Below are 26,805 nucleotides of genomic sequence, written 5' to 3' on the forward strand. Positions count from 1 at the left end.
GGTGATTAGATGAGATGAGATGAAGATGAGATGGAGATGAAGATGAGATGAGATGAAGATGAGATGAGGCCCCTTCCAGCCCTGTGCTTGTGTAACTGCAGCCACCAGGCGTCTGCCCGCAAATACCATCACCTTTATTAAATTATAAAACCGTAAGCTTTAAAATTTACCGTATAAAATAATCACAGGTATTAACAGCAAAGAAAAAAAAATAACCTTTTTCTTTTCTTTTTTTTTTTTTCCCCAGACACAGGAATTTGCTCAGATTTTACCCAAAATAATTAACCCTCCCTGCTGCAGGCACCAAGGCCGGGTCAGCAGGGAGGGGGCAAAGCAAAAATGAATGATCAAACATAAAATAAACAATCATGTCAGCGGGATTTCTTGCCCCAAAGCTTCTCCTGCTTCCAGCATGGAAATCCCTGAAGGGAAAGGCCCGATGAGGAATTATTGCTTTCTATGATAACCAGCAATGCCTGGCCATATCAGTGGCATCAGGTCACACTGGTGGCACCTGGGTCATGCTAGCAGCACCCAGGTCAACACTGGGGGCACCTGGGCCACCCTGGTGGCACCCAGGTCACACTGGCAGCAGTCAAGTCACACTGGTGGCACCTGGGCCACACTGGCAGCACCTGAGTCGCACCAACAGCACCTGGGTCACACTGGAAGCACACAGGTCACCTTGGCAGTACCCAGGTGACACCAGTGGCACCCAAGTCACACTGGCAGCAGTCAGGTCACACTGGTGGCACCCAGGTCCCACTGGCAGCACCCGGGTCACGCTGGCAGCACCCAGACCAGTCTGGTGGCACCCAGGTCCCACTGGTGGCCCGGCATGGACGGCACGGCTATGAAGGAGCGGTGGCCCCCTGCCAGGTGCTGGGGCCTCAGCACCGCTGTGCAAACCGAGACAGGGGACAAAAAAAGTGCCTAAAAGTGGTAAAAGTTGGAGGAAGCCCTGAGGGCCCCATGTCCCCCTTCCCTGGATGGCAGCAGCACAAGGAAAGGCAGGGGGCATGGGTGGCGGGGGGATGACACTGCTGGGTGTGGACAAGTGTCCCTCACTTGTCCTTAAGCCTGCTTAAAAAGGGGGACTTTGCAGAGGAAGGGGAGGCAGAGGGATAAAGTGCACAGCTGAGCTGGGTGCCCTTCAAAGCAGAGGAAGAACCCCGAAGAGGCAAATCCTTCATTAAAAGCTCTTTCCTCCCCAAAGCCACCTGAGGAGGGGCTCCCAGCAGCACACACCAGGCTGACACAGCTGGAAGGATGGAGTTAAGCCCTTATCTGTAGAAGAAGGATGGGCAAAGACAACTTCCCTGGTAGCCAAGTTCTGCCCTTGCTGTCTGCGTGCCCTGGAGTAAGGCTAAGGTGAGACACGCTGCAGAGGAGACCCTGGCCAGCCGGGGAGCCCCTGGTGATGCTCCTGGCTGGGCTGGGACTGCTGAGGCCTCAGGAGCCTGCAGCACATCCAGGCTCCGAGGCACAGCAGGCTGGAGGAGCAGCTCAGGCACCATCCCGAACCACCTGTGCCACCCCAGAGAGAGCCCTGCCCATGCCACACCCCCCAAAAGGAGGAAAACAGTGAATCCCTGAACACCATCAGCCTGGCTCCTTCCAGAGCTGAAGTTAGACTAAACCCTGCACTGCTGTGGGTTTCACATGCTGCTGCTGTCTCCTGCATGTCCCCACATGGGTTTTTCACATTCCTGCCCAGTCTGATCCTGAATCCAGGGCCCAAGTCCCAGCCTCATTCTTCTCCCACAGAATCAGGACCAGGTAAGAGCAGCAGCACCTGTTTCAGAGGGAGAGAGGCTCCAGACCTCCAAGGAGATGGCAGCCAAGGGCCCAGACATGCTGGGATCAGCTCCCTCCCTCCCCATCAGCACCAAGGGCACTCGGCAGCATTTGCTCCCCAGAGCAGAAGAAACGTGCTCTTCTCTTGGGTTCAAGTGCTGACTGCAGGATGGCAGGGGAGGTTCCTGTCCCACATCCTCTACCAGGATGGGGTGCAGAGAAGAGCCCAGCAGCCAAAGCCTTGGCTCCAGCTCAGTGTGGGCTAAGCCCAAGCCTCATGGATGCAGCAGCGGGGGAAGAAGGGTTGGCGATTTCCCCCAGGGCTGTGGGGAGGTGGGGGACAAGCTATTCCTCGATCTGGAACCATGAACAGCCTGCCCCACCCCAGCAGAAAAGCAGAGGTGGCCTCAAACTTGCCTCCACAAGACCATCCCAGACCATCTTCACCTTTAAACCCAGTCCACGCTGCGCCCTCCTGCCCAGGGGACGAGCACGTGAGAGGGCTGCCGACGTGCGAGGGGCAGCCACGGCCGGGAGCAGCCTCCCCATCCCTCCACCCCTGCAGCCAGGACAGGTCAGGTGACAGCATAGAGCTCCTCACGGTCGTTCTGGCAGATCTGATAGCGACACGTGAGCTTCTGGGACCAGGCCCAGGGCTTCTTATGCTTGTCCCGAGGAGGGAGCAGGAAAGCGACGCTGCAAGCCACCAGCACGTGCCAGATGCTGTGGGTGTAGTAGTAGTTCTCATTGGTTTCCATGAAGGCGTACACTGAGATGGCAATGAAAGCCAAGGTGATTCCTGGGAGGAGGTAGAAAACCCAGCGCTTCCACGAGGAGGGATAGCAGTGCCTGCGCTTTGCTCCGTGGTGAACCTGGGGGGTCAGAGCACGCAGGGCTTCAGCAGCCCAGCAGAGGCTGGGGCAGGGGGGAAACCGACCCCAGAGCATCTGCCAGCCTCCCAGGGCGCTTGCTGTCCCTGGGGGATTCAGCCCCCTGCTGTTTGGGCCTATCTCTACTCTGCAACCCCCCGCCAAGAGCTGTGGCACCAGAGCCCAGCACAGATGCTACAGCTCCTGCCCAGGGCCAAGCCACAGCCCGTGTTTTGGGGCAGCACTGCAGCTCCAGGTCTGAGACCCAGAATCAGGGATTTCTCAGCTACTGCAGGGCTGGAAGGTGAATCCCTTGCTCTGCTCCCTCCACCTGGTGTTTCAGGGTTTCAAGCCAGGTCTCTGGATGGGCTGGAGCCTTGGGTCAGATCTACCACTTCCATTCCCATGGGGAGCAAAGGGCAGCAGGTCCTGCCTGGCTGCCCTCACTTACCCACGCTGTAACCATGATGAGCAGGGCGAAGAGGCAGGGACCCATCATGTTCCACACCCCTCTGCGGTCCAGCTGCAGGGACATGGCAATTAACAGGGTCCCCAAGATGAAAAGGACCTGGAAAAGAGATACCACCACTACTGGCAGGAGCTCATCTGTTGAGAGAGCACAGCCAGACATGCCAGAGGCAAGGAGAACCTCTTCTTCTGGCTTCCCAGCTCTGCATCCATGCAAGAGTCAGGAAAAACACCTTCAAGAATGAGAAACCACAGAAGCCACAAACCTTTACCCCAAATCTCAGGGGAAATTTTCAGGCCCAGCCCCTACAAGCACACAGCACAAGCCAAAGTGCTGGGACAAAACAAGCCAGGGTGGCACTGGGTGACAAACAGGCTTTGTCACCCAGCCGTGTCACTAAAATACAGCGGTGAGAGGGCTCAGCGTGGCCACTCATGGCTTGGCTGGCTGGGGTCGGGCCGGGTCATGTGGGGACACCTGACACTCACGTATTTCAGGATCTTCTTGAGGCGGGCCATGCACAGGATGGTGACCCAGATGGACACCACGGAGCCCAGGAAGTCGCAGTACTGCAGGGTGTCGTAGTCCATGATGCACATCACGGCCACGCCCGGCTGGTCACACGCGTGGTAGAACTGCGCCGGGGACAAAAGCAAAGGTCAGCATGGAGCCAGCAGCACCACACGGCTCTCACACGGGAAGGGATGGCAGGAGAAGGCTCAGCCCACAGGCAGGATCCCTCCTGCAGTGGCTCCAGGAAGCTCCACCAAACCACTGTGGATTATGGAAAGCAGGTGAGAGCAGGCACACTGCACTGTCCCAGCAGCTCTGAAAGGGCAGGACACAGAGCTGGGGCAGGTCCAGAGGAGGGACATGCAGCTGATAAGGGGACTGAAGCACCTGCTCTATGAAGACAGGCTGAGAAAGTTGGGGCTGTTCAGCCTGGAGAAGAGAAGGTTGCATGGAGAACTCATAGCATCTGAAGGGGGCTACAGGGAAGCTGGAGAGGGATTCTTCTCAGGAATGGAGTGATGGGAGAAGGACTAATGGGTACAAATTGAAAGAGGAGAAATTTTTTACTCTGAGAATGGTGAGACACTGAAACAGGTTCCCCAGGGAGGTCGTTGATGCCCTAGCCCTGGAAGTATTCAAAGCCAGGTTGGATAAGGCCATGGGCAACCAGGTCTAGTGGGGGTGTCCCTGTTCATGGAACTAGGTGATTTTTAAGGTCCATTCCAACCCTTTAACATCCTTGGATACTACAATGTGCCCATAGAGGTATTTGTCCAATGATCCCAGGAGCTCCGGGATGGGCTGCTCCACCAAGGACTTCATTCTGGCCAGCATTCCCAGAGCTCAGGGGGAGGTGCCAGGGGACACAAGGCAGTCCCTACCGTGGAGAAGAACATGGTGTAGGTGTAGACAGAAGCCTCCACCAGGTAGAAGCGATAGACAGCGACTGCAATGGCGGGCAGGAACATGAGGTTGCTCAGGGTGAGCAGGAGCGTGGCCAAGTTCTGTGTGCCCACAGTCTGGGCCTTGGTGTCATCTGTGCAGCTCCAGCCGCCCCAGCCTGTGGACAGAGAGGTTTCTGTGGATCTCAAAGACCCTGCCTTGTCCTCCCACAGCAACCAGCAGGAGCCTGGGGTGCCTGAGAAGGAGCAATCCCACACCCAGACTGCCCCTGAGCCTCTTCTCCATCAGCCTCCCACGCTCCTGCTCTCAGGTGTCTCATTACTCGTCACACACTCTGCTCTGGGAAGCTGGGGAAGCCCAGCAGAGCCCCGTGGCTGCCCTGAGGACATTGCCCAGGTTGTCCCCATGTAGCAGAGGCCATCCTACATCCAGACTGGTACTTTCCATCCCTGCAGTAACTCAACACACATGCTACTTGCTGGTGGAACATCAAGCACTCAAGGTTCAGGTGCTTCACATGGTGCTGTAAGTTGGGTGCAAGATCCCTGCAGATCTCAGGAATCAGGAGATTCCTGAGAATGATCCTCAGCAATGAGGAAGCCACTGGGCTCGTCTCCTACCAGCTGTCATAGCAGGGCAGACCCAAAACCAGGTCAGGCTGCTCTGGACCTTCCCCACCTGACTTTTGAAGATCTCCAAGGATGGAGACCTGGAACCTGTGCAAAAACAAACAGCTCTGAAGGGGGAAAAAAATGTGTCTTCTTCAATTTAGGTGACAATTTCCTTGCTGCAGCTAATGTCTGTGGCCTCTTGCCCTTTCCCTGTGCTCACCCTGCATAGCTGGCTCCAGGGTCCCTGTAACCTCTGGGCAGCAGGAAGTGACTGGTCCCACTCCAGCTCCTCTTCCATTGGCTGAACAAACCCACTGCCACAGCCCATGGTGACATCCAGGGCTGCACAGGAGCCTGGGAGTGAAAATTTCCTAAAGGACAGTACCTGACACAAAACACAACTCTCACCCCCTGACTGGATACCAAGGATTGAACTGAGGCAATCTGTATGAACACAAATCTGCCTCTTCTTCTTAAAAATTGTTTAAATTATTTTAATTAAAGATTTGGATGCCCATGCCCTCCTTTTGAAGAAAAGAGGTCAGCCCAAAGAGCAGCTGGGGTATGTGCAGGCACTCCATGGTCAAGAAGCAGAGTTAACAGCAGCATCCATCCCACTCCAGAGTGACTGGAACCCACAGCAGCAGCTCTGCCCTGTGTGCTGGCTCCCTGCCAGGCAGAGCCCAGGGAACCTACTCTCTCTGGTTTATTTCTGGGTCACTAATATGCAGATGGGGCATTTTGCTCGGAGTGATTCAGCAGAAAGCTGTCCTCAGCCTGATTCTCCAGTTCCCTTAAGGTGCTCTGTGCTTCTCAGAACCAGGCAGCCCTCGGGGAAACCGGGATGCTGCTCTCCATCTCGCTCCTCACCCATCAGCAGCACTGCAGCAGGGAGGTCCTGGCTCAGGTCCAGAGCAGCAGGGAACCACATTTTGCCTCGTCCTTCTGCTGAGAACAGGTGCACAGACCCACCCAAGCACAGCAGAGCTCATCCTCCCTACACCACAGACTTCCCAGGCCATTAAGATAATTAGGAGCTGACACAGATATTCCTCCTCCAGGGGCACCTCTGAGTCTAAGGCTCTTGGCAGGAGACACAGGGACTGCAGCCCAGCTTATCACATCTTGTACCAAGAGCCTACACAGCAAACCTTGACAGGCACAGGCTCTGACACAGGCATTTTCAGGCACCCTGATCTCTCTGGGGAGGCTCAGCAGCACTATTCCAAGCCCTGGGGGGCTCCAAGCTGTCCTCATCCCAATTCCCCATCACCTCTGGGTGCTTCCCACAACTTTGCTTCCCCAGGTACTGCGACACTGCCACCCACAGCAGACCCCAGGCTCCCCCAGTCCAACACCACCACCCTAAACTGTGCTGTCCCCTCGGGGAGGATGGCAAAGCCTCCCAGGATGAGGCACTCACCAGCCTTGCAGCTGCAGCCAGCGTAGAGGTAGCCGTGCCTGCGCAGGAGGCTGCACTGCCCGTAGGGCCCGCAGTCGTTGAAGCAGGGCGTGAGGTACGCGAACACCGTCACTTTGCCTTCGGCACCGCCACATTCCCTGCAAGGACAGCATGTCCCCTTGCTGCCACAGTCCTTGGGACAGCCCCCTGACTGCTCCCAGTGGCCGGGCTGTGCTCCTGCCTGCAAGCTGCCTGGTATTTCGGGATCTGCCAGGAGCAGAGCCTGCTCCCTCGCCACTTGGGCTGCCAAAGTGACATCCAGGTGGGTGTCAGCTCTCCCCAGACCCCCTTGGCAGACCCCAGTGGGCATGGCTGTCCTCAGGACCAGTGTCACCAGTGCTGTTTTGCATCATACACTTGGCTCCTTACACAGGAAACCAGCAGGAAGGCAAACTGCAGGAATTCTGCACCTTAGAGACCTCCCAGAAGGATAACAGCAGCAATTATTTCCCAATTTATCACCTCTGAATCCACCTGGGGAAGGGGAAGCTCACCCAGGCAGGCTCTGCCATCTGCAGTCGACGTGAGCTGTGCCAGCTCAGCATCAAACAAGCTGCACAAGGGAGCAAGTGAGCAGGGCCACCCACCTCCCTGTCCCTCTGCAGCCACCGTGCAACTGCCACCAGGTGAGAGGAGCCCACAGCCCGGACAGGAGGACAGGGGTCAGGTTTGCTCACACAAGGGCAGTGGGAGGTAGCAAGGTGACATCCAGACTCACCCCTGTCCCTTGGGGCAGAGGAGCTGCAGGGACAGGAACCAGTCATCAGTCTGTGGGTACAGGACAATCAGCATGGCTTCTGCAGAGGACGTGCTCACGCTCAGAGGGTAGCCCTGGGAGAAAGCTGAAAAAAGGAGGGTGCTGTGATGTGCCAGGGCTTGAGGAGAAGAGCCCACAGCTATCCCAGGCTGAGACTGAACACACAGAAATCAGCTGCCTCCTGTGGCTCCTTGCTCCCACGCTCAGGAGGCACCAAGGGCATGGAGAGGACCCCTGCTCTCAAGACCCTTTTTCTTGAGATCTCAATTTTTTCTGTCATCTCAGCTCCTGGTACACATCTGGGCAGCACAGGGCACCTGGAACAGCCTGTTGTCTTGGCTGGTCCTCCAGTGCACAGCTTAACTGCTTTGCACACCAGCAGTACCTTCACCATCCCCAAACCTCCTGCCAACAAGGCTGGAAGAGCCCCAGCTGGTAACCAGACCTTCCTTTGGCGGAGGCTATCTCGTGGTGCCAAGACTACCACCTGCACCCTAGCACCCTGGGAATGTGCCAGCACAAAGACCTCATGAGGGTTTGTGCAAAAATTGGATTCTTTGGGACACACCATGAAGTCCTGAGTCAGTTAACAGCTTGCCAGGTTTGAAAGCAGAGCCCTGGGATGACACAGCTGAGCTGGTGGCAGTGCCAGCATGTCTCCTACCTGTGCTGCAGTTCTGTGTGGCGTTGAGGGACAGCACTGGAGAAGCAGCACTCACACAGGCTGCCACGGTGGCATTGGCCAGGCTCACAGACGTCTGTGCAAACAGAGCAGTGCCCCCCGTTAGAGTGCCCCGATGCCATCCCCCTGCACCATTCCTTTCCTCAGTACCCAGGGACAATAAATCCTTCAGGTCCAGTCACCCATCAATTCAGAAGGTTTCTGTTTCACTGGACCTTGTGCTACCACTGTGTTGTGTCATTGCTGAGGGGCAAGAGACCCTTGTGGGGGACCCTGCCCCAAAACTGGGACACCCACTCATTATTTCAGCACCAGCACAGGGGAGACACAAGTCAGAGTCTGCAGAACATCAGGGCTGAGCCCTGGGCCAGCCATCAAGAAGTTTAGTGGAATTTCAGGGGGCTGATTTTGGTGGTGGTGGTGGTGGGGTGTCACTGAAGGAGCCTGGGAATCAGTGACTTGGACAGGAACATCCCTGGGTTCCCCTGCTCAGCTTCCTCTCCTGGTGGCAAGGTGCCAGGCTCCCTCGGAGAAGATGGCATTGCAGCTGCTTTCCATTCTGTCTCCTCTGCGTCACTGCTGCCACACACTGCAGGCTGTGCCATTTGCATGGGAGCTGGCAGGTGGGGCATGCTGGAAGCAGCTAAAAAAGGCTCGGAGTATTTTGTAACAACAAAAAGAGAAACAGTCCCGCTGGTGCCTACAACCTCTGGGGCATGCAGGAGCAGGGACAAGCCCTGCCAAGGGGACCAGGGGACACAATCAGCCTGCTCACCTTGTTGAGCAGCAGACTGACCACGAGGGCTCCCCCGCTGTCCATGCCCGTGTTGAGGTTGAGCAGGAGCAGGGTGGGGGCCAGGGGGCTCACGGGCACGCTGGGGCCGTTCAGGAGCCGGTAGCGCACGGACACCACGTCCAGGTCCTCCCTCACCACGGGCTGGCTCTGCAGGCAGGAGCTGCGCTGGCCGGACGTGTTGCGTGCAGCCTCTCCTGCAGCTGGGGCAGAGCTGCCTGCTGCCCCTGGTCTGGCACCAGCCTGGCTCTGGTTTAGGCTGATGAAGTTAAGGAAGGAACTGGTGCTTCCTGGTCTGCAAACTAGAGCCAAAAAGGAGAGGAGTCAGCACAGCCAGGTCTAGCACCTCACCCAGGCAGGGCCCCAGCAGATCCAGTGCTCCAAGGGGCAGCACAAACTGGGGGGTTTCAGGTGGTTCCTGCCCGGCATGAACTGTCCCTGAGGTGCCATCTTTGCATGAGCAGCATCCACAAGCTGGGACAGTGCTACAGTGGGTGTACCAGGCAGTGGTACAGTGGGTGGAAGCACCATGGAGCTGCAGGGAAGGGGGAACAGAAGAAGGAATAACACAGCACAATCAAAGTGTCCAGGGAGTGCTCACTCACCACCAGCAGAGCTCAGCACTCAGCTGTCCCACAGCCACAGGCTGCACAAGTCTCTCCCAACTCCCCATTTGTGAGCAAACAAAGCTGAGCAGGAGGGAGAAGCCAACCCAGTGGAGCTGAATGGGACACTTGGAGTCCCACTGCTGGAGACTGTCCATTGCTGCCAGAGACTCCAGTACTACCCTCTAATAACAGCTCTGCTGCCAGTGCCAGGCCTTCCAGCACACAGGATGAGGCTCTGCTTTGAAGAGGAGGTGGCAGAACCACCAGCAGAAGAAAACTTTAACAATGTACCTAGTTGGTGAACTTCCAGCAGTCAAACAGGGAGTATGGCCATGTAATAGGTGCAAACATGCCTATCACAGCCACAAGGACCTTGTGACCACCTGAGCCACATGGTGTCACTGGAAGTGGTGACACCCCCTTACAACTCCAGACATTTCCCCAAGTAAACCTCTGTGAGGTGGTTTCCTGCCTGTAGCCTGCTCTTGGCCAATTAGTAGTCAACACAGCCTTAGTCTGGTTACCACAAAAACTATTTTTCCCACCAAATTTTAAGCCAGCCACTGCTTCCCAAACAACCTTTAGAAAAATAACACTGAACTTTTCAGGTGTTTCCATATGGGCAGCTCTGGCAAAAGCCTCTCTGGGGTGAACACTGGAGTTTTCAATTTTGATCCCAAAGCAAAAACTATGGCATCCACGAGGAGGCAACCAGGACGATGGGGAGCACAGGCCACCACAGACAGGCACCCAAAGACCCAAGGGAGACACAGCACACACAGAGTTCCCTCTGGTCCTTCTCTTATGACTAAAGAACATGGAATCCCACCTGTGAAAGAAGCCAACATCTCCACGGACACGCTGGCATTGGCAGTGCCGAGACTCTCCACCATGATCTGCAGCCACTTCTCCCAGGGCGGTGACTCCAGGGCCAGGCTGCAGTTGATGCTCCCCGTGCAGGTGAGGCTCCTCTGGAAGGACTGGGGCAGGGTGATGGAGCCCAGCAGCACCCGCACAGTGCAGGCTCTCTGCTCGCTGGTGACGCAGCTGCTCAGCTGGAACCGCATCCCTGCGGCGTGCTTGGGAACGAAGACCCTGCAGGGAGGGAGCAGCAGTTTGCAGAGCTTGTACTCTCAACACAAGCCAGGTCCCCAGGGCTTTGTGACAAGAGCTAGACTGCCCTGGTTGGTGCTGTGAAAATCCTTCCCAAGGCAAACATCTGGAAGAACTAAAATTCCTGCGGTTGAATCTGTGACCACTTGGGAAGAGTCGGAGAAGGGTGCTGGTGTGCTCCCCGTGCAGACCCTACCACTGCTGCAGGGAGCTCTGCAGCAGGCTCACAGACCCCCCACCTCCAGCCCCACATGGGAACAACACTGGCTTCCCCTAAGCAGCTCGTGTGGGAAATTCCACCCTGCCATGCCCTCAGTTGCCCACCCGCTGCTCCCACTCACTTGACATGCAGTGGCTTAGCAGGCGAGACAACGGTGTGTGGCATGGGGACACCAGGCTCCAGGACAGGCATATCAGTGAGTCTGAGCACAAACATATCTGCCTGGAACATATAGGGGCATGGAGTGGAGAAACCCTGCAGGAGGGGAGAGCACAGGGGTCAGCAGTGGTTGTGATGAGACACGCGGGGCAGGGTCTGGGCAGGCCCCTCACCTTGACCTCGATCCTGCCCGCAGCCTGGGGCAGGTGGGCAGCGATGAACCAGTCCCCAGCAGCGGGGGTGCTGACGTTCACGAAGGTGGTGTTTTGCACAGCGCCGCTCAGGGTGATGCTGATGTTGTAGGAGGGACGGACGGTGGCGTTGGCAGGAAAGCGAGTGCCCAAAGGGTTAATGACGGGAGGGGCTCCGTGCCGAAAGTGCCTGCGAGACAAACCACGGTGAGGGCAAGCCCGGGGAGGTACAGACACAAGCAAGATAAACTGGCCTGGGACTGGAAAGGGAGCAGGCTGGAAAACCCCACATTTTCAAGTGGAGTCATCATTTTCATCTGGAGAGGACTGGCTGCTATTAGGTTATCTGGGATTTATTTAGAGATTGGTTTAACTTGGCAGCTTATTAAGATTTACATGGTTCCATCAAGCCTGGGAGCAAATTTCCAACACTGGCTAAGGCTAAGCCCCACCCACAGACTACTGCTTTATAACCGTCACAAATTCCCCATATAGGGAAAATTGTCCACAAAGAACTTTAATTTTCTAGCTAAGATCTGCATCTTCCCATTTCCTCTTTTAAGGAAGGCAAATAGACTGAAAAGACATTTTCCAAGGAAGGCCCCTATTACAGACTTCAGTACAGCAGCACTTCTGCTTTCTAGATAAGCCCAGCATTTGAAGTAGCAGAAACACACAGAGCTGAGGAATGTGGGAGATATTTACCCAATCAATTTGGCATTTAATTTGATTGCTTTTGGACTGCACTGCAACAGGTCCAGCAAGCAGACATGACAGGTGATATGTTATTACTCCTTGGAGCTTATCTGTGTTAGCCATCATTTCTCCGATTATTGTTTAGCTGCTGCCTTGTCCCTCACGTCCCCACACTACTGGAAACCTTTCTATGAAGCAGAAAGCAGGCAGATCATCTGTGCCAGGCTGCTCAGGAGCAACTAAGAGTGCCAGTCTCCCCAGGACAGACCGGGGAGGCACAAGCCAAGCAGCTTCGGTCACTCCCAGATCTCTGTGGAATGGGTGCCAGAGACCCATGTGACTCCATGGGCACAACTTGCTGAGGAAGCTTGGTGTCCTCCAAATATAAAGCTCAAAATCTGGCAAGTTTTGGACATCAAATCCTTCAACAAGTCAAGTACTGCTTTAAAAGCAGCATTTCTCTCACTGACATTGCGTTTGCAATCTTCTCATGCTCCTGTGTCCACATGACACCACATTCTTCTCCTATCTCTGCTCCACGCTCGGCCATGCCCCTCACAAAGTGCCCTCAAATCTCCTCAGTTCTTCTGCACTGGGCAGTTTGCCCATCTCCAGCCAGTCTGGGTCTGCTCAAGTCTCTGTGTAGTCCTGCCACGTCGTTTGGCAACATGTGCAGGTTCTGCCAGGCCAGGAACAGCTCTGAGCAGCACACCTGCCTCAGTGGGAAGCTCTCTCCAGAGTCCTAAGGGGTCTCTTGGACACCACACATGACAGGCAGCTCAGATCCGCTGGTAACATGAACCCAAAACACTCCCACAGCCTTAAACACAGACTCACTGCTGCTGCATGAAGAAACTACAGATCGTGCAGCTGAGGAACTGCCCAGCCTCAACAACCAGCCAGCCCCAGCCACGAGTGACCAGGAAAGAGGACAAGAAGCCCAAAGGACAAGCCCTGGCACGGGGACATACATACACAGTGATCTCCATGCTGGTGCACTCGGGGCCTTTCCCCCGGGATGCCTGCAGCAGCCAGCGGAGCAGCACGGTGTCCTCGGGCACGTGGAAGTGGAAGAGCTTGGCGTTCCCATACCAGCTGTAGAAGGAGAGCTTCTGTGCGCTCTGAGAGAAGTACTCGGAGACATACAGGGAGTCTGGAAAGGAGAGAGCACAGCAGTTGGTGGGGGAGCTGCTGGGGGCAGGTTGCAGGGCTTTATCCACCCACAGAAGCACACAGGAGGCTTAATGTTTCTTGGAACAGTGCACTCTGTGTCCCTGATTTATCATTCCAGTCCCATTAGATATGTGGTGATCCATGCACCTCCAGCCAGAACCACCCACATGCCTACTACAAAACCATCACCCTGAACTAGAGAGCACTAACAGATGCCTAAACTTCACTCTGAGAAATGTGCCCTGAAGAGAAGAGATCACCAGAGACACGAAGGAGGAGGAAAAGGTCAGGAGGAAAGGTTGATGGCAGAAGGAAAGGTGATGGAATAGGCAGCAGGGAGCCCTGGGCACAGCACAGAGCAGATGTATGCAGGCAGCACAGGGGTGCCCTCTGCCCCAGCAGCAGTTTCTGGTGCCAAGAGACAGGAGCTGTGCCCTTGTCTCCTGCTGAGCACATGGGCTGATGTTTTACATGGGCAGAGAGTGAAAGGATGGGGGATGATTTAAATGAAAGGAGAGGAGATTTAGATTGGGTGTTAGAAAGAAATTCTTCCCTGTGAGGGTGAGGAGGCACAGATTGTCCTGAGAAGCTGTGGCTGCCCCATCCCTGGAAGTGTCCAAGGGCAGGCTGGATGGAGCTCAGAGCAACCTGGTCTGGTGGAAGGTGTCCCTGCCCATGAGAAGATCTGTAAAGGTCCCAAACCATTCTGTGTTTATCCATTTACCCAGCTCAGGACACAGGTACTGCCTTCCTGTGACATACAACACTATGCAAATTTATGTGCTGCAAATGTAACTCTTTCAGACATGCCTTCTAAAGCCTAGCAATTTTCCTAGCTGGAAGAAAGACTGCTGGGACAGTGAGAACAGCCCCAGGGTAGGATGAAAGGGTGTGCAAGAGGACAACAGCTACTCAGTCAAAGTGCCATCAGGATGGACTAGATCCTCCATCCCTCTGCCCAGCTACACACCTACAGATCATCCCCAGCAAAATGCGCATTACCCAAACCAGCCAGACTGCAGCTCAGGGCTGGCAAAGAAGCATCACAGCAGCTGAGAAAGGGATAAACTGCACAGAGACAGCGGAGTCACGGCCACCCAAAACCAAAGTTTGTAACACTCAGCAAGAGGGTAGAAGGTTATGTTGTCATGTGTCTGTGGAGTGCTTCCTGATGCTCCTTTCCTACTTTGGAACCCCCAGAGTGGGGAGAAACTGTGGCACCTTTCAGAGGCAGATTCCTCATTTCTATCATAGAATAGCAGTGAGGGTGAGTTAACTTGGCCTTCCCTCAAAGCTGCACAGGGTCGTGCTGCAAACACAGAGGACCCAACTGTGCACAAGAAAGACAGCAAAGAAAGAGGAAAACAATCCTTAGGCAGGAGCAGATCCTTGGGACGTAGTTCCTGCCGGGAGGAATCTAATCCTAGCAGGAGCTAGGATCCATGCCCCAAAGGAGGACGCTGGCCGGCCTGCACCGGCAGGGCAGGGAGACAGGAACGGTAATCACGGCTTTGACTCCTTGGCAACTTACCAAGCCAGAGCCTGCGGGCATCCTGCAAGCCCAGCAGGGAAAGGAGGAAACAGGAAAGCGAGAAATACCAGCCACACAAGGCAGCTGGAGGATTTGCTCCTGGAGGAAGAGCCTGGCTCTGACCTTGCCGCAGGGGCCAGCCAAGGGAGCAGAGCTGGCAGCACCTTCGTGCAGTCAGGAAAGGCCACAGGGGAAAGTGAGCCTTGAGCAGGACAGCCAAGAGGCCACAGCCCTGGGCAGAGCTGTCCCACTGCAGTCCCCACGCCAGGGTCACACTTCTCTCCAGCCAGCAGGAGCAGAGACCACAAAAGGGGCTTTTCAAGCCAATGTGAAACGCCAGCGCAGCGCGTGGGTACTGCGGACAAGAGCTGGCTGAGATCCCTCAAGCCCAGGGACATTTCCCACACCGGGGCTATGGAAAGGAGCAGGCTTTCATCAGTGGTGTCTGTGCCCCCAGCACACTCCACACACACTTGGCACGCTCGTTTCTGGCAGCCCATGGAGACATTTGGGCACAGGAGGAGGGTAGGCAGGGACACAAAGCGTGATTAGAGCTGGGAGAGCCCTGGTCCTTCTCCATGCAACAGGTCCCATCAGACGACCTACAGCCTGCCCCAAGCCCACCAGCTGTCAGCCACGGCCACCACCCATCCTGCACGTCCTCACCAAGCCAAAGCTCCCTTGGTGTGGGTTTGGGGGAGGACAGGGCAGGCCAACTGCAAAATTAAAAACTCCAGCAATCAGCAGCGCTCTTTATTAAAGACTGGTCAATTATGTGGAGCGAGCTCAAGAGCATTACCAGGTCAGAGCAGGCAGACCTGCCCTGCCCACGCACTGCCTGTCACCAGGTAAGCACCAGCTGAGGCTGTGGGCAAAGTCCACTGACAAACAGCTTCTTGTGGTGACAGGGGCTGAGCCCCTGCTCACAGGCTGTGCTGGGCACCCAGAGCTGCACCAGCAGCCTGGTATGTGACTTCCTCCACCCAGGGTGACAAGGAAATACCACAGATAAGCGGGACATCAGCACAGAAAAGCCTGAAAGACAGGTCACTGCAGCCAAAGCGTGTGCTCTGGCAGCCCATTTGCATCAAGAGAGAGTTCTCTGGCATGTGCTGTGCTCTGTTTGTGTCCATCCCCATCTATTCAGTCTGCTCGACACCAGCATGGCAAGACCTGGAAAGTCCCATTTGACTGTTCCATGATGTGAAACAAGCTTTAAACAAGCAAGAGACCTGTCCAGTGGATGCTGTTTTCCATCCTCTTCCATACAGATCTCGCATAAGCGGATTTCAAAGGTGCTGTGCAAAAACCAGAAGTGTTTAAGACAGACAAGGAACAGAAGGCGGTAGGATCCCTGATGTACAGATGAGACACATTATTTCAATTTCAGAGTAAAGAGTCACCTGCTACAGCTTGGGTTTGTTTGTCCAAAGATGATCTCATAGGACATAATACCTTGACTGCGGGTTTCACAGGGCGCCCCATCAAAGGGATGAAGCCCTCATTTCAAAGCAGACACTGTCTAAAGCTACAGAGTTGATGAGCCTGACTCGAGAAAAGACTGGGCTATGTTGCAGGATGTTTTCCCACTTACAATGTAACAGAAATCCCGTTCCTTTATCCCGGGTCTAAAATCCACCCGCAAACGTTGCAGAGCAAGGACCCCTCGCTCTCCTGGGGAGCAGCTGATCTTTGCCAGCGCCCAGCCATAACCCTACGGAGCTATTCCCTACGGAGGCATTCCCACAGCCGGCGGGACGGCGCCGGGACAAACCCAGCACCACACCTGAGGCAGGGGAGCTCTCCAGGGCTGGGAACCCAGCGAGCAGGATGCCAGAGCAGGGTGGGCCTGGGGCACGGGGCCATGTCCCCCGCGGCTCCCCGAGCCTCACGCTCCGCAGACTGTGAGGAAGCGATAAGCACCATCAACAGGACAACCACGGGCAGAACGAGCCGATCTCCGACACGGAGCGAGCAGGTGAACAGCCTCACCTCCCCAAACCCCTCCACCCCAGAGCAGCTCCGGAGGGGGGGCACAGTCCCGCGGGACCCCAGACCCACCGCTCTCCCAAAAGCCCCGCTCCCATCCGTCCGTCCGCATGCACTGGAAGTAAAGTAACCTGAAAACAAGCAAAGCCAAGGAGAACAACCGCTGCAGACACAGCAGAACCCTCTGCGAGTGGCCTGACCTCCCAGTGCTCCGCAGGGCCGGCACAAGCGCGGCTCCCCGGGGATGCTCAGGAGCCCCCGACTCCCTCGGGAAAGCACGAAGCCACCCCGAAGTCACTGCAGCTCCACCCCGGCAGCAGCTGCGACACCCGGGGCAGCTCCCGGGGCTCCCTTCAGCATCACCCTCCGCTTTCCCACCGCCGCCTCTGCCCCCCAGCCCCCGCGGCCGCCCCCGCCGTGCCCCGGCCCCGCGGCTCGCCCCTCTCCGTCCCGCCGGCACTCACCGGGGCCGGCGCGGTCTTCCGCCGCCCGCCCCGCCCCGGGCCCGCCCCCCGCGGCACCGGCAGCGACCGAGCGGGAGGGACGAAGCGGGGCTGCCCGCGGGGCCGCAGCTGCCGCCGGGGCGCACCGCCCGCTCCGTCCTGCGAGCCCCGGGATGCGCCTGGCGAGGCGGAGCATCCCGGGCACGGGGGAGAGCCCCGGCGTGGTGCCCGTGGTGCTCCCGGTGTGCTTCTCAGCGCCGTGAAGGCCGAGGAAGGTGGTAGTTGGGGATCAGGGGAAGGTGAAATCACAAACGTGCACATGCCTCGGTCGTAACCGGACAGCCCACCGTGTGTCCCCGCTCAGACGGGAAATCACCGGGGAGGCTCAGCCCTTCCACTGATGGGTGATTGAATGCTCGTTCCTGCAAAGCCCGATTGCTTTCTCTGCTCGCACTTATCTGCCATTTTCACAGGACTCACGGGAGACGTGGCTTTCATAGGCACGGTCAAGTCATTCTCTGATTTTCCAGCTGATTTCAAAAGAGTCAAGGATTTTCTTTGTTTTCCTTGGGATATCTCTGATGTGTTCCCCAGTGGAAATAATGCAACCTGGGGACAGTCTCGGAGTCCTTGCTCAGGCAAAAATCCCACCACTCCCTTACTGGTCAAGTCCTCCTTAGCTGAGGACTTCAGGCCTGTTTCCAGTCAACCACAAGCTCCCTGGAGATGGAGTTTCTACTTCTGGAGCTCAAAATCTTTGCTGCTTGCTCTCACAAGATCTTACTCTTTGTAATAGATTCTTGGGGCACGGGAAGGAAATCCCCTGGGGAAGTGCCTGTCATTTTCCAGGAGCTCTGACATCACCAAAATCCCAGTCAGAGCAGGCTGTGTGCTCAAAGCTGGCAATGTCCTCGCCTGATTTAGCAGAAGACTTCCCTGAAGTCAGCCCAGAAGCCTGAGCACATGAAGCTCAAGGGATGGAAAAGGACTATTCAGCTAATTCCCAACTTCAATTTGTTCACTGCTTGTTCATTTCCATTTGCCCCTTTGTGATACTATCCTTGAATTTTCAGAGCTCTCCTTCTAAGAGGAAAACAAATAAACCCTTCTGTCCCCATTCTACATTAATTTAGCCTTCAACTCCACTTTTAAAGATAACAGCTCGTCTCCAATCAGCCCTTATGAATTACTTTCTTGAAATGCCATTTCTAGTTATTTTCCTCTTAAAAGATTAAAAAAAATAATTCAAAGACCTGAGCATAAATTAAGCTCATCTAACACAATGCAGAGTCAGATCCAGAATGTGTTACAATACCTATTTTTTTTTCACAGCTTGGGTCCCTTGGAGTTGCTTGTTCCCAAGAGAAGCATTCCAGTGTTCACTGTAACTGTGTGGATGGATGCTGTAGGACATGCCACCTCCAGACTGACAGCTGCTCCAAACACATGGGGACATGCAGAAGTTGTCATTGGCTTAGTGACTGTGTGGGCTGCTCCTTTTCCCTTTGGCTAAGCAGCCTTGCAGCCTCAGAAGGGGTGAGTTTGGGCCAGGGAGGGTCTCCTTTTGGCTGCAGAGCTGGAGTTGGGGCTGAAGCTGGAGCTGGAGAAGCTGAAGCTTCCTCCACTTGCCCAGTCAGTGGATCACAAAGACCTGCAGCCAGGCAGAAGGTACAGCTCCAGTGGCATCTACCTCATCCTGTGTGGCACCAAGAGCCCAGAGGATTCAGAAAACCACATGGGGGATTGTGTTTGTGCTGAAGCCCCAGGGACCATGGCTGTGCTGGGGCCAGGGTTTCTCTCTGACTCAGTGACACTCTGAAAGTGGTGTCGGTGTCCCTGTGATGGTCAGGGCTGACCACTTCTGCTTCCTGCCCTTTGGTCCATGAGTCCTGAACACAGCCCTTCACATCAGCAAGTCAGACTAAAGAGGAAGACCCTGCTCTGGAGAGTGTATTTCCTACAGTGTTTCACACATGCCTGTGGAGAAGTCTGGATTATATTCTGGAAGTATCCTTCTTTGAGGCAACAACCTGGAAAAATAAATAATGGTGGCCTGTGCAAATTGGATTTATGGAGCTTTAACTGTGCTGACCCATGAATTTTGATAAATACATTTCTACTATTAATAAAGGCACTGAGCTGCTCAGCTATTGAGGGATGTCTAAAAGCTTTCTGGATGAGCAGCTGCAATGCACATTTTGCTGTATTGCTTTCCATAAATCCATAGCTGGGATCCTCCTGGCCATGTGCAAAGGTCTCTGGAGAGCACGGAGCTGGCACAGTCTGCTCCCCTATCTCTGATCCTAGTGCAAGGAGTAAAAAAGCTGTCACTGACTGGAAAACTCTGTTTTAACTATTTTCAGTTAGATCTTCATTGAATTGTGTCTACCCAGCAGCTTGACTTGAAGTCACTGTGACAGAGGAAGGGAGAGAATAACGAGGAACTATACCCCAGGATTAGGGACCAAAACTCTGCTGTTAGAGTTGCACAGTTTTAGCTTTAGACAGAAAAGTCAAATGATGTTCCATCACTGCAGGAGGCTGCTGAAAAGATATTTGATGTACTCTGTGGAACTTTGCTATGTGCAGCTCTCAGTGTTACTCACAAAAGGAAAAACAGAAGGTCAATCCTTTCAGTGTAGATAAAGAGGGTGACCTGGATAGGGAAATATGATCTAAAACAGGGGAGGCTGAACTTAAACAGGCTGTTACAGCTCAGGAAAAGGATGCTGGAGTCCTCACTGATGGTTTGCCAAAATTGTAGCCTTGATGTGCAGGGAAAGAAAAATACAGTGTTGTCATCAGGAAGGGCTTGGGCTTGCAAAATAAAGAGGGCATCTCCTGCCTCTTGTGTAACAGCTTGGTGCACCCACATCTGTGCAGGTCTGGCCTCTGATCATGGAATCCTATAATCATGGCATAATTTGGGTTGGAATGGACTTCTAAAGGTTGTCTAGTTCATCACCTCTGCCGTGGACAGGGGTGGCTTCCACTAGATCAGGCTGCTCAGAGCCCCATCCAACCCTGGTCTTGAAAGTTTCCAGGGATGGGGCATCCCAGCCTCTCTGAGTAACCTGTGCCAATGTTTTACCACCTCCACTGTGAAAAACTTCTTCCTTACATTTAATCTTAAACAAACCTCTTAATTTGAAACCATCACCCCTTGTCCTGTCACACCAGGACATCTTAGGATGTGAGAACATTGTGGATTTACACCCCTGAGCAGGGCAACTGAGATCAAGGGGATGGGGTAGCTGCAATATAAAGGGGTTCTGGGGAGGCTAGGATTTTTCTCTGGAGAAAGGGAAGCAAAACCTGCCAGCCCTACAAAATCATCAAGAGAATGTGGACCTGGTGCATGATGAGAGTTAGAGCCATTGATCAGCCTGGTAGATTGATTTAAAATTGATAAAAAGGACTTTGTTTGGAGCAGGTGGGAGAATGAACTTCTGGAACTCGTTGCCACAGGAGGTTGTGGAAACAAATAGGATCAGCAGGTTTATAAAAGGTAGAGCAAATTCATGAGCAGCAGCAGGCCAACAGACAGATGCTGAAGGTAACAGGCAGGAAAGCAGCCTCTGGAATTGCTATTGCTGCTTGTGTGGGAGCTGGAGGAACACAACCAAAGCAGGGCCCTCCCCAGATGGCATCTCCTGCTGCTGAAAAATACAGAAAAACAACACAGGGAGAGAGGAAGCACTGATGTCACCAGCAGAACACTGCCTACCCTCTCAGCTCCAAGCAAAATCAGATCTCCCAGGTGGTTGCTGTGTGGTAGGAAGACAGAGCAACCAGCAGGAAGAAAGATTTTGCATTTCTATTCAATTTCCATCTTTGTAGTGAAAATCTAATCAATGCTCATTTTCTGTCTTCTACCACTCTTCCTTTTTCCACTGGCAAAACAGCCAGTGGAGGAGGTGGGAGGATTCCAAAAAGTTTGAATTAAAGTATATTTCAATCATTCCTTATTTTCAGACTGCTTGCCTAAGAAAAAAAAAATCTACCTCTTCCTCAAAAACTGATGGAAGCCACCTCCAAACATTCAATATCTCTGGGAAAAGAGGGAGGGGGATGGGGTCACGGAAATGAGACCATCGTGTCTCTTGGCATTAGCAGGGTAAAAGGAGGAAAGCAAGGAACTGCAAACCAGTCGGGTTCAAGTAAAGAAAACAAACCAAACACACAGTGGGACTTTTAATCAAAGAAAGAGATGAGTAATAATCATGGACATTGCCAAGAATGAATCCTTTCAGATGAGTCTGTTTTCCTTCCGTGACAGATTCCAATTCTTTGTTTACCCTTATTATTTACTCTTCTCTCATCAATAACTTGTTTTGTAGTGGAGAACATCCTTATTAAGTTCTCACATGTTCCTGAGCTGGAGGAGCTGCAAGCACTGGCTTAAAATTCAAAAGGATTCAGACAAATCAGGGAGATAAGCAGGAAAAATCTGTCATTTAGGAAAGAGTGGCTGTCCAAACACACATCAAAGAAGGAGAAGACCTATTGGCTGCACCACTCATGGGTTACACTATTGCCATATTGAATTCCAATATGGGATGTATAAACAAGAACAGTCTGTAAAACACATGATGTTTTCCCTCCTCATTCCAGCAAGAGGATCTCTCAACTGATCTTAGGGTCTCCTAAGATCAGCTTCCAGCAAGGAATGAATTCCCTATCTTCCCACTGCTGGTTTTTTAGACCCCCTTGCTACTAAGAAGATAGAAAATGAATGGAGAATTCCTGTTAAACTCCCCTAGGATGCTTTACCTCCTCCAGAAGTATGTGTTTCTGTGTCCCTTTCCAGGACACACTCTCTAGGGACACGACTATCTAGCCAACATAATAAGATTAGAATCCAGCCTATCTGGACAATGCTGTTTGCAGCTCGTCAAGAGACTGGTGAAAGTCCTGTGACTGGGTAAGTCATTACCATCAAGCTCATTTCCTGATGTTGTTTAACTCCTCTTTCAATAAAAATGAGCTCTGAGTTGCCACTTGCCTTGGTGTCACCCCAGCACTGTGCTGTTCTGGGGTATCTTTGAACGCTGGCTGCTTTGTCCATCAAGAATAAATGAGAGCTGAGAAAGGCCTGCGAGAGTGGAGACATCAAAACAGGCATGACCTGGAGATACTCATCTCCTTTCTTCTGCTGAAGCTGCCTGGCGTGATTCAGCTTCCTGAGTGCTGCCATGGCCTGGATCAGAGGGCTTTGTGTCCAAATCCACCTCCTCCGTGTCACCTGGGGCTGTTCAGGCTGCTGCTGCTGTGGCAATGCACAAGTTGCCTCCAACTCTCTCCTCAGCACTGGAGCTGCAGCAATGCCGGCTGCAAAACCAGCCTGGGCCAGCACTGAGGCAAATATTTGACCTGCTCTGCACCAGAGCATGGCTGCTGATGGGTCCCGAGGCAGCTGGGCTGGGATGGCAGCTCAGGACGTGCCAAGCTGTGCCCAGTGTGTCTGTCCCACGGGGCTGGCTGTGTCCTGGGGGACGTGAAGGCATGGCCACCAAGGGATGCCCAGTGAAGGGACCCCTGTGCTCTGAGCCAGAGGCACGGGGGGCTCGGGGCTGGAGCTCTCAGCAGGGCACAGGGCTGGTGGGGAGGGGTCCTGCACCCTCCTCCAAGCTGGCACCAGTGTCCCCAAAGCACTCGGGATCTGGGGCTGGCTGGAAGCCCTGGCTGGAAGCCCTGCTTCTCCCAGCCCTCGCACCCTCTGCCTGGCCCCGATAAAGCACGGTGGCTTGAGGTCCCCATCTTGTGGCAGCAGGGACAAACGGCTGGGACAGCACGAGCTCAGTGTTCTCTGGCCAGGCAGAGCCCTGGCAAAGTGCTGTAGGGACAGGACACTGCCCATTGCCACCTGACGTGTCCTGCATGGGTCACAGCACGGCTTGGGAACAGTCAGAAGCTAAAGCAAGCTGGGAACAACTCTCACCCCTCACATACACATTGTCCCCACATTGCTCTTACACCTTCTCTCCTGTACCCACCACGCTCAGGACCATGAGGGCCCTTAGTGGCTGGGTTTGGAGGAGTCCAAGTCCATGCTGGATTTGATGCTGGCTCTTCCCAATGCTTTCCACACCAGCTCACACCTCCTTGCACATCTGTGTGCCCTGAGTCCCCACCATATCCTGGTTCTCCACGAAATCCCCAGGAAGTTGTGCCTACAGTTCTGCCTGGGTGATGTTCCTGGCTGGAAGGGTGGAACCTGCTCTACCACCTGCTCCATACAAAGGTAAAGATTGGCCAGTGATGCCCTGACTGGCTTCCTCCTCCCTTCTTCACTGTGTCCAGGAACAGTGGGTGTGTGGGCTCATGATGCCTGTGGTGCTTTGCAGAATAGACCCTGAAGGGCCTCCTTCTCTCCTTGGAGTTATTGGAGTTTCTCCTGTCTCTGTGCATTCACTGACAGTACCATGGCACTAGGGAAGAGTCCATCCTTGCCAGTGCCAAGGATCAAAGGAGCCTGTGGCAACCTTGGCTGGCTTTGTGAGCCACCCTGGGGCTCCCTTGAACCTTCCCCTCCCCACTAAGGACCTCCCAGCCCTTACTCAGCACCTGGCATGTTGTAGCCTCCTGAGACTATCTGTTGCCCACAGTTGGAGGAGAGCTCACACGTTCCTTTATCAACCCCCACCACGGCCACCCTGCTGTGGGCTGCGATAAGGGCTGGGGGGTGCAGACACCAGCACAACTCCTGGGCTCCTTCTCGTGCCCTGACACCGCCCCGCACTGCTGGATCTGGAGCTGAGCCCCATCTGCTCCCCTTGCAGCTCCCCAGGACCCCCCACAGTGACACCCAGCAATGGGCCATTTGGTGGAGACAGAAGAATTCTTACACCCCTGCACAGCCCTGTGTGCTGGGTGTGCAAGGAAAGGTGCCCTGGCACAGGGAGCTCCTCAGGCCATTCCCACTCTGCTACCAGGCAGAGGGTCACAGGTGCCAGGAGCCCCTGTACTCCTGTGTCTCCTGAAAAATTTTCAGGAGAAGATGTCCTCTGGCTCTGTCCTGAACAAGGGTGCACGGTGCTGGTGGTGCAAGAGGGGATCCCAGCGTGGAATTCTGGTGGGAGAGCCTGGGGCTGCAGGGAGCCCCAGATCTTCCATGAATCTCTCCCTTCCACTGGTGCCTAGAAGTGCTCTGTTTCCTCCCAGAGCCCCACGGCAGCAAAGCAGTGTCTGCCTGCTGGAAACCACCCCCAAGATGCTGCCTCTTCTCAGGGACAGCAAAACCAGAGCCCATTTCCTCCACGTACCCACCTGACGGGGAGACCTGCAGTTCAGCCCCCCAGAGCACATCCCTCCCGCTCCCTTCCCGCAGGCAGCACACAGAGCAGGACACCAGAGCTGGAGCACAAATGCAAGAGATTTTATTTCAGAACATTCGACTGCTCGCTGTGGGAGGGCTGGTGGGGTGTTGGCTCCAGCTCTGGCACAGTACACGCCTTAACGGTACTTGGCGGTCAGCACGGTGCCCACGGCGCAGAGGAACTTGTCCAGGGAAGCGTGGACCTCGGGGGTCAGGAGAGAGGGGTTGCGGCTGGCCACCACCACCAGGAAGCACTGGCCCAGCAGCTGAAAGGCAAAACGATGTGGTGAGCAAGGGTATGAGGCAAGGAAGAAGCCAAGAGGTGCAGGAGGGAAGATGGGCTGGTCACCCCTTCCCAGACACTCACTTTGAAGTTGACAGGGTCCACACGGAGTTTTTGGGCGTGGAGGTCGCTGAGCTTGGAGAGGGCACCAGCAAGGTCATCAATGTTGTTGACAGCTTCGACCAGTGCAGCCGCCACCTTCTTGCCATGACCCTTGACCTGAGCAGAGCCCTTTCCTAGGTCGAAGTGGGGGAAGTAGGTCTTGGTCTGGGGGTAGGTGGTGAACATCCTGCAAAACAGAGGGGTTCAGAGACAGGTGAGACAGGGACAGGGTAGCAAAGGACAGAGACAGCTGCGGATGGGGAGAAGAGGGGGCAGATGCGAGGGAGTCGGGGCTGGAGAGGAGAGAGAGCGTGACTCAGGGGACATCCACGATACCTCTCCAGGGCTTCGCCGCCATATTCTTCGGCCTGGCCGCCGATTTTGGCGAAAACAGCCTTGACGTTGGACTTGTCACCGGCGGACAGCACCATGATGTCACCTCCGAGTCGGCAGCCCCAGCACGGGTGTCCCCGCTGGCCGCCGCCGCCCTTATATGCGGTGCTGGGGCTCCGCCCGCCCCCGCCCGGCCCGGCCCGGCCCGGGGGTGCTGGACCCCGGCCAGGCGGGGCCGCCGCCCGTGCTCCCCCTCCCTCTCCGCTCCGCCCGGGCACCGCACCGGCACCGGCACCGGCACCGGCACCGGCACCGGCACCGGCACCGGCACCGGCACGGCGGCTCTGCCTCGGGGGCGTCGGCTCGGGGTTAAGGTCGGGCTTGCTCCAGAGCGGGTGGGTGGTTTCTGCCCCCGGACACAGGCTGACATAACAGCAGGGTTAGGCTTAGGTTAGGCTTGGGGTTAGGATGCGGTTCAGGTTTAGCTGTAGTGCCGGGGCTGGCAGGGGTCCATGGTCGTTAGGGTCTGCACTGGCACTGGCAGAGGAGCCCGTGTGTGTCCCCTGGCATGGGGTGGGACTGGCTGGGTGCTCCTGGCATAGCCCGGATGTGTTCTGGCCAGGTGTCGGGGCAGCAGTGTGGGGCAGTCTGTGCCCCATGCCCCCACAGAGCCCCGTGTGCGCCTGCATGAACAGACTGACCATCCAACAGCCTGCACACACCCCCCGAGCTGCCCCAGGACACACTCTGCCCCTACACGCACTGCCAGCTGACACCTACGCGTCCTTGCACACGCATGTGTGTCCCTGCACAGCCCTCTGCCACCCCACACATCCCTGTGCACAGCTGCCCCACTGCACTCCCTGCTCTCATTCCTCAGGACACTCCACACCCGTGTACCCCACAGTGTGTGTACTCTTCAACCCCTGCCCCTTGAGCCACAGCCACGTCTCTTTGCCAGCAGAGCCTGGAGCTGCCCTGCCCCAGCCCCCTCCTGCCCTGTGTGTGCTGGCCCTGGTGCTCTGGGGCACTGCGAGACCCTGACTTCTGAGCAGGGGGGACCCTGGGCAGCCCACGGGATCAGCACTGGGCACTGCTGCAAGCGCTTTGGGAAGATATGAGGGACCACAGTGGTGTGTGGTGAGCCCTGTGTGCTCCAAATGATGAGGAATGTAACAAGGGCAAGGAGGGCGAGGGGGCTTGCAGAGCTCACAGTGGGTTCAGCAGGTGGCGCAGACCAGCAGTGACAGTTCACACCCGTGTTTCCTCCATGGCTGAGGTTCTTATCATTTGTGTTTGTGGGAGATTAGCTGGGTCTGGCACCACTTCAGAGTGGGGAGGGAGGGCTGGGGGGGCTGATTTTCTGGGAAGCAGCAGCGGCAGGGCAGTGTCTGCTGCATGTGTGTGCATGGGGAGAGCTGCCAAAAGCAGAACAAATGGCTGTAAATGCACATGAGCACCCTGGGATGTGGGCTGGGATGTGTTTGAGGATGGAGCACAAGCGCTGTGGGTTCACCTGCAGGAGCAGGGGCTGCCACGGTCAGGGACTGCCAGGCCTGTTTGTGAGCAGGCAGGGTCCCTGCCTGCCTCCCCCTGCCTCCTGCCCGCACCTGGACACTCAGGCACCTCTCCTGCAGGATCTCATCTCCTCCCTCTGGTGTCACAGCACAGGGCAAACTCAGGGCTAGTTTAGTATCTCGTAGCCCGCCACCTGTGATCACTGATTCTTTTAAAATTCAGGCTCCAAAGTCCTGAAACCAGTGTCCCTACACTGGACTGCAGATTTGCCC

The 26,805-nt window shown here is 55.2% G+C and overlaps 2 protein-coding genes and 1 long non-coding RNA gene across 8 annotated transcripts; 1 reads left to right on the plus strand and 2 right to left on the minus strand.

Moving 5' to 3' along the window:
• Nucleotides 1-113: 113 nt before the first annotated feature.
• On the minus strand, nt 114-24,336 carry PGAP6 (post-glycosylphosphatidylinositol attachment to proteins 6). Of its 6 annotated transcripts, none has more exons than XM_041401387.1 (13): nt 24,249-24,336; nt 12,815-12,996; nt 11,130-11,337; nt 10,919-11,052; nt 10,294-10,559; nt 8,839-9,158; nt 8,046-8,139; nt 7,343-7,466; nt 6,586-6,722; nt 4,530-4,708; nt 3,624-3,770; nt 3,118-3,234; nt 114-2,669 (listed from the first exon to the last, which is right to left on the minus strand). In XM_041401387.1, the coding sequence occupies exons 1-13, from the start codon at nt 24,285-24,287 to the stop codon at nt 2,373-2,375; spliced, it is 2,244 nt and encodes a 747-aa protein (XP_041257321.1). In that variant the 5' UTR covers nt 24,288-24,336; the 3' UTR covers nt 114-2,372. The 6 variants fall into 6 exon arrangements, with proteins under 6 accessions (XP_041257321.1, XP_041257324.1, XP_041257322.1 ...); XM_041401390.1 differs by having other exon boundaries at nt 12,819-12,996; nt 24,245-24,336; XM_041401388.1 differs by lacking the exon at nt 24,249-24,336 and adding an exon at nt 18,295-18,388.
• On the plus strand, nt 17,050-19,125 carry LOC121334346. The gene is made up of 2 exons (XR_005952432.1): nt 17,050-17,383; nt 18,312-19,125. It is a non-coding gene; the product is annotated as an uncharacterized LOC121334346 (long non-coding RNA).
• LOC121334344 (hemoglobin subunit alpha-A) lies at nt 24,337-25,184 on the minus strand. The gene is made up of 3 exons (XM_041401391.1): nt 25,019-25,184; nt 24,665-24,869; nt 24,337-24,563 (listed from the first exon to the last, which is right to left on the minus strand). The coding sequence occupies exons 1-3, from the start codon at nt 25,111-25,113 to the stop codon at nt 24,435-24,437; spliced, it is 429 nt and encodes a 142-aa protein (XP_041257325.1). The 5' UTR covers nt 25,114-25,184; the 3' UTR covers nt 24,337-24,434.
• Nucleotides 25,185-26,805: the final 1,621 nt, after the last annotated feature.

This window comes from Onychostruthus taczanowskii, unplaced genomic scaffold (genome assembly GCF_017590055.1).
Source record: "Onychostruthus taczanowskii isolate IOZ18803 unplaced genomic scaffold, ASM1759005v1 scaffold19, whole genome shotgun sequence".
In the NCBI taxonomy this organism is placed as follows: domain Eukaryota; kingdom Metazoa; phylum Chordata; class Aves; order Passeriformes; family Passeridae; genus Onychostruthus; species Onychostruthus taczanowskii.